At 33.7% G+C, this 20,605-nt stretch overlaps 1 protein-coding gene across 3 annotated transcripts in view; it reads right to left on the reverse strand.

Annotated features, from left to right (window-relative positions):
• Positions 1-3: 3 nt before the first annotated feature.
• CASP8AP2 (caspase 8 associated protein 2) overlaps positions 4-20,605 on the reverse strand; it is a 33,859-nt gene continuing 13,257 nt past the window's right edge. For 2 of the 3 annotated variants that reach the window (XM_072965625.1, XM_072965626.1), the window contains 10 exons: positions 20,371-20,453; positions 17,091-17,159; positions 14,711-14,811; positions 13,917-13,991; positions 12,918-13,033; positions 7,553-9,768; positions 3,861-6,990; positions 2,684-2,783; positions 2,187-2,239; positions 4-630 (listed from right to left, as the gene is read on the reverse strand). In XM_072965625.1, coding sequence (XP_072821726.1) covers positions 627-630; positions 2,187-2,239; positions 2,684-2,783; positions 3,861-6,990; positions 7,553-9,768; positions 12,918-13,033; positions 13,917-13,991; positions 14,711-14,811; positions 17,091-17,159; positions 20,371-20,425 — 5,919 coding nt within the window. In that variant the 5' untranslated portion in view covers positions 20,426-20,453 and the 3' untranslated portion in view covers positions 4-626. Of the gene's footprint in view, positions 631-2,182; positions 2,240-2,683; positions 2,784-3,860; positions 6,991-7,552; positions 9,769-12,917; positions 13,034-13,916; positions 13,992-14,710; positions 14,812-17,090; positions 17,160-20,370; positions 20,454-20,605 lie in introns of those variants that run through there. The other variant, XM_072965627.1, reaches the window with a different exon arrangement.

Below are 20,605 nucleotides of genomic sequence, written 5' to 3' on the forward strand. Positions count from 1 at the left end.
ACAGAACTTTACAGGGTTTTATTTATACATTACTGGTAATGAAAGCAAACTTTATACAAGAAGTTTTATACAGATAAAAAAAATCCTTGGCTAGGCACAGCCATTTATGTGTGTGCATACACCCAAACATACACACACACACACAAATATTTTACATCATTAAATTTACACATATTTATACAGATACACTATTTAAATTATTTTACAATTTATCAAAATGAGGCAATTAGAAAAGCAAAAATGGATGAAACGAACTAAATAATGGTTAAGTTTAAATGCTACAAAACTATCTTTAAAAATCTAGAAAAAAAAAGTCTTTCTTTGAAATATCAAAACTAAGGTTTCAATACTGTTTTGTTGTTGCTTTTATCTTGAAAACAAGTTGTAACTTGTTTAAAAATAAATATCATGTCCAGTAACAGGGAAGCAAATCAGACTGATGTCAGGAACAAGCTGAACATGCTGGCTTGAGATTAAAGAGTCAGCAAGTAATAACAAACGCAGATTATTATCTGGTAATCAAATATGTCATAAAATTGCCCCCTACTTCCCCATTAAAAATATGAGGAATTCCAAGCTTCTGTGTAGTATGCAATGTCAATTAAGACTCCAAGGAATTCAGCAACTTATCTGTAATGTAAGAAAATGCTAAAGTTATGATTCTATTTTTTTTGATATGACCATTTCATAAAGTGTTTTTTTAAATGAGTTCTACTGAAATACTATTGGTGGTTAAAGAACGAGCTTTCCACAAAATCAGCACGGTAACTTCATCATTACATTTTGATTCTGGTAAGAATTCAATGAGACTATAGTACTTGCAGGAAAAGTCAGTTAAGAAACTAGGAATGAAATAACTTACTATTTGTGCTCCCATTCAAGCAAATAAAATCTCAAGTATCAAATCCATTAAAAAATTGTAGATTTATAATGGAATTTATAAATTTCAGACTAATAAGCATCACTTCCAGGTCCAAGTTAATTCTTTTATGAATGGACATTATCTTCAAAAAGAGAGTGGAAGTCATATTTTAAGATAACATTCAGATAAAACAAAAAAGCTGTTTAATTTCCTAAAAGCACTGAAATTTTAAAGCACAGTGAATTTGAAAAATAACCACACCATTTTTGTTTTAAACTATTTTCTTAAAGGTTCTTTAGAATAAACTTTTTCTTCAAATTCCCCAATATTCAATCTTACATTCTGAATTATATAAACAGAATTTTAATCTCACGGTAAACCACTAAGTATCTTCTGAAGATCTCATTAACAAACCAGTTGCTTTGAGAGGACACTAAAATTAACAGATTATCTAAAGACATAACTTATACTGGGTTTGGAAATAGATCTTTTTTTACTTTTTTTTTGTGGGAGGAGGTTAGAAACAGATTTTTATAGTTCAAAAATATTTAGAACCCTCCACACTGAGATCAATGTCCAACTAGTTTTTATTCCGATTTAGTTTAATTTAAAATTGGGTGCTCTGCATTCAAGTAATTATGACTATAAATCAACTGAAAAATAGTGATATGTTAAATATCTTTACAATTTTCTTTATGTATAAGTCCAAAATATTTAAGCAATTGGCTTAGTTCTTAACAGAAAAAAACCTGGCATTATTGTCTTAACAAACCCGAAAAAGAATGTCTTAAAGAAACTAAGGAAATATGTCTGTGAACATTATTAATATTTTAACATGGTAAATCATGTCACCTATTCAGGTGACAAAGGAGTTCATGTTTATCAATGAATGTTTTGTATATTAAAGTATCTTGGCACTTCTAATTAAAAATGTGAAAAATATTAAATTACAATGACTGCACAGACTTCATTGGCTTTGAAATATACTGCTGTTCAGGAATGTGTTCTTTCTCCTCATCTATAAAAATGTATTATCAATCATCCAATGGATTTCCCCCCACCTTAGACTCATCAGCAATCAGAAGGCTGAGATGCCATGCTGAGCTGAACTGCAGCAGGCTTCACCCTGAGCACGTCCCTGCGGATGAAGTGACCTCAGGAGCCTGCATGGGCAACCATCCTCCAACCTGTGACTGAAGCAGGAACGCAACTGGATGTCTCTCACCCACCACTCACATCTTCAATGACTAACAGACCATTAACTGCACAGGTTCAGTGTCAAACATTTACTTTACTAATTTCCTGAAGTATAAACATTAACTACCTGCATTTTGACTTTTCAAAGAGCTTCATTAGCTGCTGGAATCTTTCTGAGACCTGAAAAAATTTTAAATGAGGATTAATTTATAAATATCTCAGTAATTTTTTTTTATCTTTGATGAGTATTTTCACAAAACATCTAAAGGCAGAGAAAGTTACCCTTAATAATAAAGAGATAAAGTAATATTTCAAAAAACAAAATATCTTCCAAATAAAGATAATTGCTAGTTTAACTTCTCAATATTAAACTTTCTTACTATCAATACAATACAAGATTATATCAGTACAAAACTGCCTGAGATTAAATAAGCAAATGATGAGACAACAGAAAATAAGAATTAGGATTGTTCCAAACTTCTTCCACAATCAGCAAGTTTTTAACAGTCCTACATGAAGAGCTATACTTTCAAAGAAGCTGGTGAATAAATATCTATATATTTTAAACACATTAAAAAGTATGTAACAGAGATGTAAACAGAGATGTAAAAATTGGGTAGTTACCTGATAAGGATTTTTATTCAACTTGGCAGCTAAATGAGAAAATGTTTTCAAAGATGGCCCTCTTTTCTGACACTCCAATAAAATTTCCCGGTCATCATTTCTGAAGGGGGAAATACGTTATTTAGTTTTTGTAGATTAGAACAGACAGGTAACAAAAATTCCACTGCCTTAATGTCTACCAATAAGAGTTGACATTTTTATTAAAATCAATTTAAAAAAGGAAAAAGTGTATATATGAAAATATGGACAATGGTTATCTCTGAGAAATAAAAGAATATAGCTGACTTTAATCTTTGAGTTCATACACATTTCCCAAATTCTCTAAAAACAAATATACTAATTTATTTTTCTAATGACTAAAAACCAAAAGATTAAAAAAATTCTACCATTAGTGTGTACAGTACTTAAAAACTAGGGCTAAAACATGATCACAGACTTAACAAGCAAGAAGAACCAAAAAGTAAAATAGAATCCAGATCTTCTAATCTCCAGACCCCTGCTTTTTCTACATAATCTAAATCAGTGTATGTTATTATAATCTCTGAGACTTTACGATCTGCAGGCTACCTGAAATGAAGGCATAGAGGACTGTATTAAACAAAACTGATCACCAATTTCAATAAAATTCAGCCTCCCTCATTACGCACCCTAGTCAAGGTTGGAGATCATGTACCTCTGGTTCAATGGTTCACAAATGTGGTTACCTTTATACACAAAATGAGGTATTTAAATCGGCATTCCTTTAAAAGTTCACATAAAAGTCAAAAAACCTGTTTATGAAACTTTTTGAAACTTCTAATTTAGGGGGAAAACTCAAATTACAAACATTCACACTATTGTCTTATTCACCATGTGTCATTCCTCCTTTCTAAAATGTGCTTATAGCAGATTCCTTAAAAATCAAAGAATTTTTCTTTTTCATGGAAAAAGTAAAGTTAAAGCAGAATGAAAAGTTCTGTCCATGGTGTAATACACATCCCTGGTTAAGAGCCACTGCTCTAGACTGTTCTACTGGACTGTTGGGCTATACCCTAGAATGTACCTTCTATCAACTATGGCCTCTTTTGAAGTAAGTCATCACTTTCCTTATTTTAGGATGGGATAAAACTATGATGACATGACAGATTTCTGGTATCTCAAATTTCCTGGTGACTTAATAGTTTTATAAGATTCTTACCTTGTCCACGAAACTATAATTTTTCCCTTCTTTTTAATAACATTCTTTGCAGAAAGGCTTGTAAGAGAAGTGGCAAGTGCTGATGTATCCTTAGTGCCTGGGCTTGCCTTTAATGATGACGGATCTTTAGTAACTGCAGGGGCCTTTTTCTTATTGGCTTTCTTTAGGTGACCTTCACCATTCTCACCAGAGTCTTGGGTAATTTTCTTGGTCTTTTCCCTACTGGGTAAGTCTGTTTCCTTTCTCTGTTTTTTGTGAAAAGAATCATTTAGATCAGAAGGGTTTTTTCTCTTTTTGTGAGCATTATCCAAAGCCCCAGGCAACTCTGAACTATCAGAATTTGATACTGCCTCTGATTTTGAATCATCCTTTTTCACTTCACCCAAATCAGGGGATTCCGAGGTTAAGTTGATACTGGCTACCTCCATGATGCATTCCAGAGGCCCGTTTGCCACTTCCACCTTCTCTTCCTTAGCATTCTCTTCATCTATACATATCACCTGACACCCCAAGTCTTCAACAGCTAAAGCAGGATCGTTATCTTCATTTTTACTGTCACTTGAAACATCTTGTGTCAAATCAATAAAAGCATCTACAGTATCAGGCTGCATACTGTCTAATATGGGGACATTTTGGTCCAAATTGTCTTTAGAACATCCTAATTGATCAATATTTAAAACTGTTACGTCTATGAATTCCCCCAAGTTTTTGGTCTCTGCGCCTGGATCTTTTGTGAGGTCTATATATGTGTTTGGAAGATGATGCTCAATAGAATGTGGAATTTCTTCCACTGGAGGCAATTCTTCAATGCTTTCAGGCCCTTTTGGTTCCCATACTTGATGCAACTTGAAACATTCTTCAGCCACGTCAGTACTATGATCCACTTTACCTGAAGCATCTTTAAGAAATTCATATATATCAGGAACCTCTGTTTGTATCACACAGTCCTGTTCTTCACAAGCTAGTTTACTGCTCTCAACACTTTTACTGGAACTTTTCAATTCCTCCGCTGATTTAAAAATTCTGTCCTGACATGAAGTATATTCTTTCTCTGCTGCTTCATCAGCTTCCTTTTCTGTTCTGGGTGAAGATTCATCAGCCACCACGTTCTGTTTAAGGCTCGGTGAGGCAGACGGTGCCGTATGCCGTATTTTCACAATGAAGTGATCATTGGACTTTTCCATTATGACAGCATGCATGGGTAAATTAGGGTGGTACTGGAAGCCTGGAGCAACAGACCGGTTTGTCCATGATGAAGAACAACTTGATTTACTGCTTGAATTATCAGATTCCAAGGCTAAATGAATATCCTGTTCAGATGCATCCTCTTCCTCAAGTAAGGCATCTTCACTGAAATGGGCACTAATAACTTCTTCAGGAGTTGAACTAGACAAAGCTTCTGACTTTAAGAAACTGAGATGACCATCTGACTTCAGAGGTGATGGGACTGTTAAAGAGACTGCTAGATCTTCAAGAAGTATGGAAGAGATGCAGGGCTTGCTCTTTTCTGAAGTACATACATTATCCTTACTTAAAGCTATGTTAGTGGACACTTCAAACATGCAATTTTCATCCAACACATCAGGATGAACTGGCAATGAAAGCCCTGAAGACAGAGATGGACCTTTCTCAGACGAGAGTAATGACCAATTATCATCACTAATCATCTTAGGACAGGGAGAGACCACCCCTGTAACTAGCTCTTCTGTTGTACAAGCTGGTATAGATTCACACTTAAGACTCTCCAGCAGCTGTTTCTCTGGTGTCTTTAACTCCCACTCACTTTTTTCATTACAGTTAACACTGCTGTCCAAAAGATCAGAACCCTGCAACAAACTTTTAAATATTTCTCCCATCTGTGCATCACTCACTAAATTAAAAGTAAGGCTAGATGCTTGCTGCTCAGTAAGAATCTCAAAACTGCGTTCTGGCTTCAAAGCAGCGTGCTGGGACATCTGTGTGTCCTCCATGGTGCTGGCTTCAATTTTCCCCAGCTTTGGAGTGCCCAGACTGTTCGGTTCCAAGGAGTGCTCTTTGGATTGAGGATTCTTAATATTATCAAAGCAAGTGTTAATATTTTTTTTAATGTCATGCTTTACTGTGTTAACGTTGGAATTATTTTGCTCTTGATGTTTTTCCTCGGATTTTTTACATCCTACTAATGACTTACAGTAGCCAGAATCTTCTGATTTGGAGGACTTCTCTTTCAACATTTCTTTGCTGGAGTTATCTCCATTCTTCTTCTGACAATTTGAATACTGTGCTTTCTCTTTATGTATCTTTTCAAGTTTTCCTTCATCACTGTCACTGCCAAAGTTTATAGAGTCACAGAACTTTACTAAGATTTTCTTAAGCTTTGCAAACAAATAATCAAGTTGTTCATCTACAAACTTCCAGAGTTTTTTTTTCATATCTGGTAGCTGCTGTTCAAATAAACGATCCACTATGCCGTTCTTTTTAACTTGCTGAAGTTTGGATTCTATAACATCACAGAGATTCTTCTGTAAAGTAGTCACTGACTTAGAGATTTTGGATAAGTTAAGGTGTTTAATTAATGATGTAAAACTCAAAATTGCTGACTCAATAATTCTATGAAACTGTTTTAATGAAAATTTTACCTTAAATTTCATGTAATTTTTCCTTACATGTTTTCTTATCGTTCGTAACATGTGCATAACATCTCGGACAGAAGAGGGTGCAGCAATAGTTGGAAGTATTTTTTCCAGGCTGCAAGTGCTTATTGACCTGTCTTTCTTTTCAGTTCTTGAAGATCTTCTAGATTCACTCTGTCTTTTATTCCATTTGCTTTTGGTCTGATGGGTTTTCACAGATGGTATCTTCCTATTGTCTTTACCCAAATGCACAGTACTTTTCCTACTTCCTGGGCTAGTCTTTGTGTTTTGCACTTCAGCAGAAGCTCTGGGGTTGGCACTTTTTTCACAACTTTTTTGTGATTTAGATTTTTCGCTGTCACTTATAATTTCTCCTTCTTCTAATTCATCTAAAGATGAATCCTTGTGGGAGTCTGCTTCTGGAAATTTGTCAGATTTGCCAGTTGGCTTTTGATTTTCCTTATTGAGATCAGACTGACTCTTGGAGGTAGGATGAGCTGAATTTGGTGGAAACACATCTGTGGAAGAGAAAAAAAAAGCGTAGTACAGTCATGTAACTATTGAGTCTTAGTCATTTGAAATTTCCATACTAAATACAACAAAAAATGTTAGGCAATTTATTATTTTAATAGCTTTTTTTTTAAAGCAGAATGTTAATGCCTAATAGTTACTCATCTCATTGGTCTTTACTGGATCTCAGAAGATGCCTGACAATAGCGATAATGTAGAGTTTGGTCATTTGGATAATCATCAACCAACTGTTCAGGCATCTTTACTTCATGTTAGCAGCATAATCTACTCTGTGCCAACTGATGGTTTTTAAACAAGAAAAATATATCTGAGAGCAAGCAAAGAGCATTTTAAACAATCTGTCCTACCACTCCCTTTTCAAAAATGAGAATAAATAAGTATAAATAAGAATTATCTAAATCTAGACTAAAGGCTCACCCTACATTTCTGTTCAACAATGGGGTTCTGAATAATATGTTAATTATATTATCAAAAGAAAAGCACTCATTCATCTTGCTTACTATTTTACATTCAAAAAGGTAAGTTATAGGAGATAACATAAACTATTACCTTTATGGTGATTATTATATAATGGAACTTGAGATGGGCTTTCCAGTCTAAGAACTTTTGCTATGGGTCTCACCGGACTATTGAGAGGACTGATGGCTTCTGGAATAGGTTTCAATTGATTAAGGTCAATGCTCAGAACCGAGTTCTCATCATCATGATATACTGAGTTTGTTTCACCAATTTCCATTCTGTGGTCCATTAACTCAGTTTGCTGAAGTGAAGATTCTAGAGTCTCTTTAGGTAAGCAAGGCTCCAAATGACAAGACTTACTTTCAACCAGTGGTGGATCTACAAGAGAAGTCTCATATTTTGGTTTATCATCTTCTGAAAGGACTACTGGCAAAATGCCAGCTTCTTCAATTGACGGCTGCAAAATGCTCTCATTGGATTTGGTCACTTTTGTTGAAAAAGCCTCTTTCATTTCTATATCTTCAGAAATACTACAAGAATTTAAGTCATCATTTCTTTTGGTATCTGATTCCAAGCCAAAGTTTTGAGGAACATTTGTTTGTAATGTGTCCACTGCCACAGGAACTGCTGCCGTTGCCCCACTAGTAATGGTTTGTTCTATTTCTGTTGATGATGGAAATAAGAATTCTGTTTGTTCCATTTCCACAGGGGCTGAGAAGGAAGTCTCTGTACCACAAATGGGCTTGTCACAATGCACAGAATTCTCAACAGATTCAACTAACGATCTATTTTCTTCTTCTATATTCCTTTCTGAAATACTGGTCCTGGGTTCAGATGCTGCTGAAGGAGCATCCTTTGGTTCCAATAACTCTAATTTGGTTTCCTCTATGATATGTTCACCAACAGAAGGAACACATGTCACTGTTTTAGTCTGCACCAAGGACTCCAAATCACATATGTCACTGGATTTGGGAATATTGGTTATTTTATGTTGATTATCCTGAGAAACAGGCTGCTTTTTAGCAGGAGAAAGAGTTAAGTTCAATTTTTCCATAAAACTCAACTTAAAGTCTTTGTTTTGTGGTTCATTTGGACCACTCTCAGCTTTCATTGCAAGTTCTTTATTTTCTGCTCCTTCGGAAACATCAGAGGCTTCAGCTTTGTCATTTTTTGGCTCATTCTGTCTGTTTAAATCAGTAGTAGTTTTCTTAGTTTCTCTGTTAGTCTTCTGCAAATGTTCTGTAAGTATTCTTTTTTCATTTCTCATATGCCTGTTTTCTTCTCTGCTCTCTCGTTCTCGTTTCCTCTTATCTTCAGTTCTATGCCTTTCTGCTCTTAAAGGGGTATTTTCCCATTGGTGCACAGCATCAATGTCCTTGGAGTCAACGTGTTTGTGAGTTTTACTGGTTGAAAGAGAAGACGGACATCTTCCTTCTTGAAAACTGTGGTTACTTACAGCCCTGTCTCTTTTACAATCTTCCCTCCCTCTTCTCTCTTCTAAGTGGTATTTATTTGAATTATGAGATTTTGCTATTTCATTCTTGGAATGAGGAAGTGATGGTCGTTCAGATCTTCTCCAATGATCCTGGTCTTTTACTACTGATTTAGGTTTTTGATCACCTTTTCTCTCTTCTTTTTCTTGCAATTTAAGATCTTTCCTACTTATATTTTGTGATCTTTCACTTTGTCTTTCAAGTTTTCTGTCACTTTGAGATTCTAGTCGAGTGTGTGATCTGTCTCTAGAGCTCTCTTTGTCCCAAGAAGAGCTAACGCGTTCATTTTTATAATCCAGATCTATGTTACTTTTAAACTTAGAATTTTTGCTTTCAGCCTTTGGTTCACCTTTACCGTGTTTCTCAGGATGTCCTTGTAGCCTCTGACTGGCTTCCATGTTCCTTGGTTCACCATCACTACAGCTGCTGTTTAAGTCTTTTCGTATTCTGTCAGTCCCTCTGCTATACTGGCTATGTCTGCTATCTTTTCTCCCTCTTCTATTCTCCTCATTTGAACTACCCTCACCAACTTGATAGTGGGAACGTGACCAAATGCCATTGGCACAGTGTTTTTCATTAGATATAGGCAAATGCAAAGTGCTCTTTTTTTCAGAATGTGATTTTCCTTCCTTTTCAAGGTTTGGCAGTGAAGTGCTATGATGTGCATCTTTAGAAACATCACTTTTCACTCTGTGATCAGTCTTTGAACAATCATCCAAATGGGGTGACTTGGATTTAAGATCTTTTATTTTAACTATATCCGAAGTCCTTGAAGTTTTATGATTATTTCGAAAATGTGGAAACTTGGACAATCTATTGACAAATAGAAATTAGCAACAAAAAAACAAAGTTAGTTGCTTTTTAACAATCCAAATTTTAATCATGTGTGATACACTTTAAAATTTGGGAGCCCACAGAATGGCAAAACATATTTAACTTTGTATAAAGGAGCGAGTAATAAGAACACAAAATGTTATGATAAATCACAGAGAAAAAAATGTGACAATGAGTGTGTATATGTCCATGAATGACTGAAAAATTGTGCTGAACACTGGAATTTGACACAACACTGTAAAATGATTATGAATCAATAAAAAATGTAAAAAAAAAAAAAAAAAGAATTTACCAACTTCCAAACAGGCCATTTTTAAAATAAGGAACTCTCTTTCATTTGCTTTGCTCAAACAAAGCTTGGAGGAACTCTCAGCTCTATCCCAGCACTTGCAAGTGTCTTTCAGACTTCCTTCACCACAGGCACATGACTCCCAAACTAATCACAAACTCACTTCTTCCAGAACGTGTGTCACACTTAGTAAATTGTATAGTCCTAGCCCACAGAGCTTGCAACACATATTTAACTCCATACTAAATGAAATACTATTGTAAGTTTTATTTTAAAATATACCTTCACATTAAACGCTTTTCAAAGTTTACACTGTTAAATTTTCACCTCATATTAATATTTCCATTTTTTCTATTAAACATGAACTTTCAACAAAATGATAAACATTTACAATTAGAATACTAGTTAGAGCTTACAAATAAAAGGTGCAAATACTTGACAGAATGTTTATTAATGTATAACCACATATAACAATCTAACGAAATAATTCTTATCATTTGTTCACCCAGTTTCTCTGCTACCCATTCAAACATCATACTCCTCCCCTAAAAGATTTAAATAGATATAAAATTTCCGTAACATTTCAGAAACCAATGATATAAAATTTCCGTAACATTTCAGAAACCAATCTTATACTGGTTGCACTGGTGGAATTTAGGTTAGTAAACACACAATCATCTTTATTTTCAAAAGGCCTAAATAAAATGCTTTATAACGTCATATGGTCCACACATAGGATCATCTTCTTTCACTCTTTAATTTTTTATTTACTCAATAAATAATGAGGACCCAAAGACATGGTCTTACTCACAAGAAACTTAGTTTAGTAGAAGAGAAAAATACTAATTAAGTAATCCCATTCATGATTTTTTAAAACTGCAAGTGTAAATGAAGCTACAAAAAAAAGAGGTTTGATCTAGTCAGTGAGAACAGATAAATATCCCCTGTGAAAGGATGTTTCTGCTGAGAACTGAGAATGAGTAGGTATTTAGCAGGTGAAGGAGAGAAGCATTTCAGGCAGTGGAGATAGTTCAGCAATACAGAGCTCACGGTGCAGCTAGAAATGCCAGATACATCAGAGCCATGATACCTAGGATAAAAGTAAACACTGAAGACAAGACCTGAAAAGTAGTTTGGGACTATATTGTGAAAAGTCTTGTGGACCAAGTTAAAATTTATGGTCTTTTATCTTAAGAACAATGAGAAGCCACTGATGTGTTTTAAGAACATATCTTAAGAAAGGGATGGGATGGGGTGGTTCTGTGTAAATGTCCAGACTTGAGCTTTAGAAAGTGTCCTGTGGCTTTAAAATGAGATGTGAGAAACCAGAGGCTAGAAAGAGCAAAAGTGGAGGCAGAGATATGAGCACAAAGACTTCTGCCAGTTCAGATGAGAGCTGATGGTCAGCAACAATGGGAGATATGGAGAGAAATGAATGACTTGAAAGATTATACAGACAAAAATCAACAAGACATGGTAATGAATTTGGATCTGAAAGATGACCAAGAGGTAAGTGTCAATGATGACTCCCAGGCAGAGTGACTCTGTGTACCTGTTTGCCATGCAATCTCAGCATAATTATTACCAGCACCTCCTTCTCCTCTCAGAAGGACCCTAGTTTGGGCAATAAATCAAATGGTTATTCTACCCTGAGGTCTCTTTAGCTTGCACCTGCTGAATAAATGATGGGGAACCTAGGGAACCCACTGAACTAGGAACAACAGAAGAGGTTTGATCATAAATTCAGTTTTGGATGAGGTGATTTTGAAAATTTTGTACAGATGTGAAGTAGTTATCTACATATAAATAGAACATTACCTAGTATAAGTAAGATTACATCATAAGAAAATACTGACAGAGAAAAGAAAGGACATAGGTTTAAGCTTTGAGGAATTCCAACTTAGCCAAGTACAGAAGAATAAATGTCAAGTTAGGAAGAAAACTAAGAATCATGAAAGCCCAAGGGAGAAATTATTTCAAGAAAAGAGGGTCAGTTATGTCAAACAGTGTGTGAGGACAAGGTAAAACGAGAAGTCAGAACTACTTGATGAATTAATAGTAGTTACACAGTTGTTTTGGTGGACTAACGGAGGAAGAGGTCAGAGTGGAATGGGTTCAAGAGTGAGAAAAAATAGGAAGCGGAGAAACAGAGACAGCAAGTTTAGATAACTGCTTTGGTGGTTTGACTATCAAGGGGAAGAGAGATGTGAAATTCTCTGGAGCAGAATATTGCCCTCAATGAGGGCGGGGGTGGGGTGGAGAGAAAGGGAGAGAGAGAAATTGAGTGGAAAATCCATTTAAGAGGGAAAAGAACATACAACTGAGAGATAGTGAAAGGGTTTGTCCATTAACAAGGTATATGAGCACAGATGTCCTTTTGCTATTTTAGTAATTTCGTGGCACCTAAAAGAAACATGACATATACCATCATCTTCTCAGGAGCAAAGAATACCAGAGCAAGATCCCAGAGTATTATAAAACTGAATATATTCAGAGAGGCATGTGGCAATATTCTATTAATAATCATACAGGTGGGAGAGGGTATAGCTCAGTGGCAGAGTGCATGCTTAGCATGTATGAGGTACTGGGTTCAATCCCCAGTACCTCCATTAAAAAACAAACAAACCAACCTAATTCTGCCTCCCCCACCAAAAAAAATTTTTTTTTTAAAAATCACAGATGTTACGATAATATACCATTAGAATACTAGTGACTCTCAGTAAAACGTTAAGTATTTAATAAAATGCATGAATTTTGTATCTTTCCACTCAATGTTAAAAATATTCCACATATCAACACCCTTGTAATTTATAAACAAATCCACACCCCTCAGTTATACCTTTGGTGAAGATTATTTATTTCTTCATCCTTGCGGTTTATTTCCACTCTGGCAGTTTTGATAAGTGCTGAGATATTTTTCTTAAGAGACTGGTTTTCATTTTTTAAGCTGAAATTCTAAATACCATAAAATATATTTAATAAAACATATCTACAAGCTTATTAAACACTATTATTTATAATAGCTAATGATTATTGAGTGCTAACTACATGCTAGGCATCAAATATTTTATCTTATGCATTCTCAAAATAGTCCTAGGAAAAGTACAATGACACACATTATACAATGGGGAAGCTGAAATTCAGAGAAGAAAACTGGCAGCAGAGAAAGGCCTTACATTTAAAGTGAAACTACTTGAAACTGGGATCAAAATGAAAAACCAATAAATAACAAGAAAAGAGCTCTGCCTGGTTCATTATTTTGAAAATGATAAAAATTTCATTATATTTAATAATTTGTAGGTTTCACTTGCAACAATGTACGAATTCTCAGATGAACAATGAAGAAATTGAAGACTGACTTGTTCTTTGGGGGAAAGGGAAAAAAGAGAAACAACTCTACTAAAAATTAAAAATCAGAACAAGACAGGACATTCTTGATTTTTTTGCAGCATGATCACAAAAAAAGTCACTCTGGCAGAAATTGTGACAGCATCACCATTTCCCCCCATCAGCCATTCTAAATATTCCCTCCTCAAACCATTCTCTTTAAACCACCTGATTAATCTCTATGAATTTTCTATTATTTAACTATTAATTAGTCTAAGAGATCATTTATGTCAATATCATTTAACAAATCAGACAGTTTTCCTATATCAATTTTATTGATACTGAAAATAATACATATTTTATCAGATTTGCTATTTCATTTAATACTTTAAAAAGTTTCCTTATAAACTGCAAACCCTTTAGCATTTTAATTTCCAACGGAAAATTTTTTAATTAAATTTCGATTTTAAAAGTTAATAAGGCAAAAATAAAATATTCATTATAATCCCACCTGTGTCTGTATTTCCTTAAACTTTTTCATCAGCTCTTTCATTTGCAGCTGACATTTTCCATATTCTACCTGCAGCTGTGAGATATAAAGAGATCGAGCATCATTCTAAATTATTTTCTTAGCTTAAATGACATTTCAAAATATTTCAAACTTTGCAAATCAACCCACAAAGAAGAGGAGATAAGGTCTATTTCTACTAACATATATTTAGTTAGATTACTGGTTTTCAAAGTTGAGCCTGGAGGAGGAGGGTATAGCTTAGTGGTAGAGTGTGTGCTTAACTATTCACAAGGTCCTGGGTTCAATCCCCACTACCTCCATTTAAAAAAAATAAATAAACCTAATTACACCCTCCATCTCCTCCAAAAAAAAAAAAATCAAAAACAAAGTTAAGCCTATCAATAACGCATTTTGTTTAGTTTCATGTTCAGTCTCCAAACCTTAAAATTCAAATAGGGTAGAAAGAAATTTATCTGATTGAAGTCTTGGGACAATTTTTAACTTAGTACAAATCATGAAAAGATAAAATATTTTATCATACTGATTACCTGTTGAGATTTTATATATTCAGACATTTAAATTAATCAAGCAGAACTGTAACTAAATTTGGGCAAGCATTCAGAAAATACTGTTTTAAAATGCAGATGTGAAGGCAGAAACCGATTTAAGTATTCTTTTAGTCTAAGAGCTACTTCCTAAGCACAAAATGTTTGTTCAATAGTAAGCTGATGCCTGTACTTCAGGAGCTACAAAAAAGCGAAATAACTGTCTTTAATAATTCTGGCAACCCGTACATCATTATATGTTGCCTCCTTTGCAGTTCCTTCTTCAGTCAGGATTTCTTCATATAAATCCAAACAATTTCTGGATGGTACACAGGATTTGGAAGCATTGTCTAAAACAAACAAAACCCCTTACATTAATATATGTATTTTCAGATGCCATGAAATCTCTATCAAAATTCCAATGGCATTTTTCATAGAAATGGGAAAAACAATCCTAAAATTTGTATGGAACCACAAAAGACTATGAAAAGACATAGCAATCTTGAGAAAGAAGTTCAAAGCTGGAAGCATCACACTTTCTGATTTCAAATTATAATACAAAGCTTTAGTAATCAAATCTCTATTTTATTGGCATAAAAACAGACACATATCAACAGAACAAAATAGAAAGCCCAAAAATAAACCCACACATATATGGTCATAATTTATGACAAAAGAGCCAAGAATATACAGTGAGAAAAGGATAGTCTCTTCAATAAATGGTGTTGGGAAAACTGGACAACCACAAACAAAAGAATGAAACTGGACCCTTATCTTACAGCATACACAAAAATCAATTAAAGTGTATTAAAGATTTAAACATCATGGGTAAGTTTCTGAACACTGGTCTTGCCAATCATTTTCTGGATTTGACACCAAAAGCAAAGGAAAAAGCAAAAATAAACAAATGGTACAACAACTAATGAAAAAGCTTCTGCACAGCAAAAGAAACTATTAACAAAATGAAAAAGCAACCTACCAAATGGGAGAAAATATTTGCAAATTAAACATATATTATATATCAGATAAGAAATTAATAACCAAAGCATATAAAGAACGTACACAACTCAACAGCAAATAAAAAAAAAGTGGGCAGAGGAACTTGATAGATATTTTTCCAAAGACATATAAATGGCCAACATGAAAAAGTGCTCAACATCACTATTTATCAGGGAAATGCAAATCAAAACCACAATAAGGTATCACCTCACACTTGTCAGAATGAGTATTATCAAAAAGACAACTGATACCAAGTGTTGGCAAAGATGAGGAGAAAATGGAACTCTTGTGCACCATTAGTGGGAATGTAAATTGTTGCAGCTACTATTGAAAATAGCATGGAGGTTCGTCAAAAAATTAAAAATAGATCTATCATATGATCCAGCAATCCCACTTCTCAGTATACCTCAAAAGAAAATAAACAGGATCTCAGAGAGATATCTGCACTCTCATGTTCACTGCAGCATTATTCAGAATAATTAAGACATGGAAACAACCAAAGTGTCCAACAATGGATAAATGGATGAAGATGAGGTGTGCATGTGTGTAGTGGAGTATTATTCAGCCACGAAAAGGAGGGCATCCTGTCATTTTCAACAGCATGAATGAATCCTGAGGGCATTATGCTAAGTGAACAAGTCAAGAAAGAGAAAAACAAATTACTACATGGTATCACTTACATGTGGAATATTAAAAAGCCAAATGCATAGAAACAGAGGCTAAAATGATGATTACCAGGGATTGGGGGAGAAGAGGAGATGTTGATCAAAGAGTACCAACTTCCAGCTATAAGATGAATAAGTTCAGCAGAGTGATTATGGTCAGTAACACTATATTATATAATCGAAAGTTACTAAGAGAGTAGATCTTAGAGTTGATAATTATGTGACATTATGCAGTGTTAGTTAATGACATGGAGGTAATCATTTTGCAATATATAAATGTATCAAATTAACACACTGTACATCTTAAACTTACATAATGTTATATGTCAATTATATCTCAATAAAGAGGGGAAAAAAAGAAAAATATACATGTTAAACTTTTTGATGTTGTATTTATCTCAACCTAAAGGACTATACATTGCTCTATCTCTTGCATTTCATCCACATTTATACTGATTTCACAGATTAGAGTCACAAAATCCATTTACCTAAAATGCTATGTCAACAAATCAGGTGTAAGGATCATATTTGTTTGACGCTTCAAGAAATTTGATTACAGAAAAGTTTTCTAATTTGGAAAGGTCATTAGACTTTTTGCATATCACACTCCTACCAATACATGAAAATATTTATAGCAACTACCCTTTTCAAAAGGTCTAATATCATGTAGCCTGTGATAGTAATATATGTACAGACACCATCACCAGTTGCATTTTCAATGGTACAAAATATTTCTGCACAAGGTCCAATTAAATCTGAGACTTAGATGAATAACAAACCTATGGGCTAATTTATTTTCTTGATCAAGCTTTGGGCAAGAAAATAATGACCTAAGAATAATCATGTCAAAGAATGATTAGGAGCTTGTTCAGGAGCTATGAGTTACTCCTGGAATTACTAACAACAAGATAAACACTTACAATAGATTGACCAACCAAAAGTCTTTTATTATAGAATTTACATACCAGAAACAGCACTGTCCAACTCAGCATATATGTCCAAAGAACCTTCATCATTATTTTTAAGAGGAGAAGCTGTAAAAAACAAAAACAAAAAAATCCCCAAAGATTAGTTAAAATTGACTTCATGCACTTAGTGAAAATTTTCCATTCCTACTCCAAAGGACCAGAAAGACTAACCTTGCACCAAAAAAGAAAAACTTTTACAAGTTTTTATACATCCTTATAAACACAAAGATCTAAGTACACAGGTTTAGATTTACAAACTCACTTTCAAAAGCATCCTGATGGGAAGGTTCCAACTCTGATAGTAGCAAAGTAGTTTCTATCAGAACAATCTTCCTGCAAATAACTATAAACTCTAAACAAATATGAAAAGCTGTCTGTAGTCAATGATCTACCACTAGCCTTATTGTGGTGATCATTTTGCAATATATACAAATATGGAATTATTACATTGTACATCTGAAACTATTATGTTGTATGTAAACTGTACCTAAATTAAAAAATAAAAGCTATCTGAAGAAATAGAGAGCAACCCAAAGCAGGCAAAAACTGGAGGGGGAGACAATATCTGAAAGATGAAAACAGCACTGCATGAATTCTCTATCCTCCTCTTATTACAATTTTTGGTAGTGGGATAGGCCCTAGTTGGAGTCACACTGGGCAGTGAAAACTCAGATGCAAACTTCCAGTCCTAATAGCCTGAAGAGCCAGAGGAAAAGCACTGGGCGTAATAACAGCAACAAGAAAGAGAAGAAATCCAGAGGAGATACAGAGGAAATTCTACAAATTGTGTCCAAATTCGAGAGACCCTCAAATTACACAAGTGAAGGTTAAAACTTCAAAAAGTCCAAAAGTGTTCTGCTAAAGATAAAACAAAGCTGGACAGAGATTTCAGCTGCTATTCAACACAGGGAAGACAGAAGATTAAGTTCAGTCAAGTTAAACACCTGATAAAATTAAAAACAACAGCACTTTTCAGAGGAATATAACAGAATCCAATGTCTCTATAACATTCAAAATGTCCAGAATACAATCCACAATTACTATACAGGAAACTTTGGCAGAGAAACAGAAACAACTACAAGAACCAAATGAAAATTTTAAAACTGAAACAACAACATCTAATTGAAAAAGAAATTCACTGAACGTGCTTGACAGAAGAGCCAGTCAATGTGAAGATAGATCAATAAACTGGGTAATCTTCAGATTCCCCTATCTGAGGAACAGAAAGATTGAAAAAAAAAAAAAAAGAACAGTCTTAGTAACATACAGAATATCAAAAGTTCTCAGATATTATATACCTGGAATACCAGAAGAAAAGAGACAATGGGGAGGAAAATCATACTAGAAGGATACTAGAGGATACTAGAAGGACAAAAATGGTAAATAACTGAGTGAATATAAAAGACTAGTATTTCACCTTAATTGTTTTTTAATTCTTCTTAATTTAAGATACACAACAGTTTAAAATATAAATTATAGCACTGTAGTGTGGCGTTCATGACATCATAAAGGGGTGGATGGAGGTTAAATGCAACCATATGTACAAGATTCTGTATCTTACATGAAAAGATACTTATATTTTAATAAGTACACTGCAAAATTTTAAAGATGTACACTGCAATCCCTTGAGCAACCAATTATAAAAGATAATGCAGAGAGGTATAGCTGAAAAGTTAATATGTAAATTATAATGGAGTTCTAAAATATATTCCAATAATATTTGAAAGAAGCAAGAAAATTAGAAAGGAAAAAAAACTGATGACACAAACTAAAGTATTAAAAAGATAACTCTAAATCCAATCACAGTAATAAAAGAAATTATTGGTTTAACTGATAAAACTGGTATAAAAGAGGTAAATTAAATAAAATTACTGTATCAATGTTAAATTTACTGAAATTGGTAATTATGCTGTTGTTATGTAAGAAAACTAAAAACTAACTTTTTCTTATGAAATATACACTGAAGTATTGAGAAGTAAAGGACCATAATGTATACAATCAAATGGGACAGGAAAAAATTACGTGTGTGTTCAAAGAAAAAAGCATGTGCACAATGTTAAAGCCACTGGCATAAAATATTAATTAACAAGCAGTAAGCTCAGAGGAAACCAGGTGAAGGATTCTTTGCTTGTTCTTATTCTTTCAACTTTTCTGTAAGTTTGAAATTACAAATATAACAAGAGAATATTATGAAAATGTTACAGGAACAAAATTTTTGTGAAATCATGTTAACTGGTAAAAAGTAAAATGTACACTATGTATGTTGTGACTATCAAGAAATGTATCCACGTGGACAGGAACTTGAGCGAGAACAAGCAATATGCAATACAAAAACAGCCATTTCCAACAAATGAGATTAATAATATAGTTTTGTCCTTCAAAATAAGAGTTGCAGATGTGATAAATGTTAACCATTTGTGAATCTAGGTGAAAAGTAAAGGTGTTCATTATATTATACTGTCCATTTTTCTGTTGGTTTAGAACTTTTCAAAGAAAAAATATCGTAAGAGAAATACATAGCAGCATAACAATTTGAAACCACATAAGCAAAATAATTAAATAACACCAAAAACCAAATAACATTACCCAGAGTGGTTATGATGGCCATATTTCATGTAAATCCTTCCATGTCTATAGATATTAATTTTAAAAAACATATCTTAAGCAAAATAGAAGTCTACTAGACATGTTTTCATTCTGCCCTTTTCATTCTATAGCATAGTAATCATAATTCTGATCACTAAACACACATTTGTCTTCTCAAAAAATTTAATGAGGTTTTCATAGCATAATTATAATTAAGACAAAAGAATTAGATAAATGCTATGTCACGATTTGGAGGTTTAAATTCTGTATATTATTAAAAATGTTTCCATTTCATGAGTGTATTTTACTATCAGGTCTTGGTTATCTCTTTCAAACTAATCTATTTGTGACTGTCAATTTTCCCCTGAACAACAATAAACAAGCACCACTGCATTCGCTAGAAATATTAACGTCAAGAGTAACAAATACCTATCTTATATTTTTTGATATAACAGTAAAAATCATCACCACTTATATTAACAAAGATGTTAATTTCATTACATTTAAGAGGCCTGGAAGCATTAATAATAAGAAATCTCACTTACTAAGCACTTTCTATTTGCTGGGCACTTTATTGTACTAACTGTATGGGGAGAAAAAGTTGATAATGACAGTGTTTTAAATGAGAATAAGTAAATGATTTTGTAATTAAATAAACAAATTTAGAAAGGTAATTAAAATAAGCTCTTACCAGAAAAGACATCATATAAACTTGTTCCATCACCATTGTCATCATCTGCTGCCATGATCCTATTTCCTTTTGATAGTCACCATCTAAAGTATTAAATATAAATATTCTCCACTGTTAAAATCAACCTCACAATTCAGAGATTAAACTTAGCTTTATGTTCAGAAGCAACTTTCAAATTTGGACACACTCATAAAGTTTACTCTATTGTGATTAAAAAAAAAAAGTCAAACATTTT

This window comes from Vicugna pacos, chromosome 8 (assembly GCF_048564905.1).
Source record: "Vicugna pacos chromosome 8, VicPac4, whole genome shotgun sequence".
NCBI classification, from domain to species: domain Eukaryota; kingdom Metazoa; phylum Chordata; class Mammalia; order Artiodactyla; family Camelidae; genus Vicugna; species Vicugna pacos.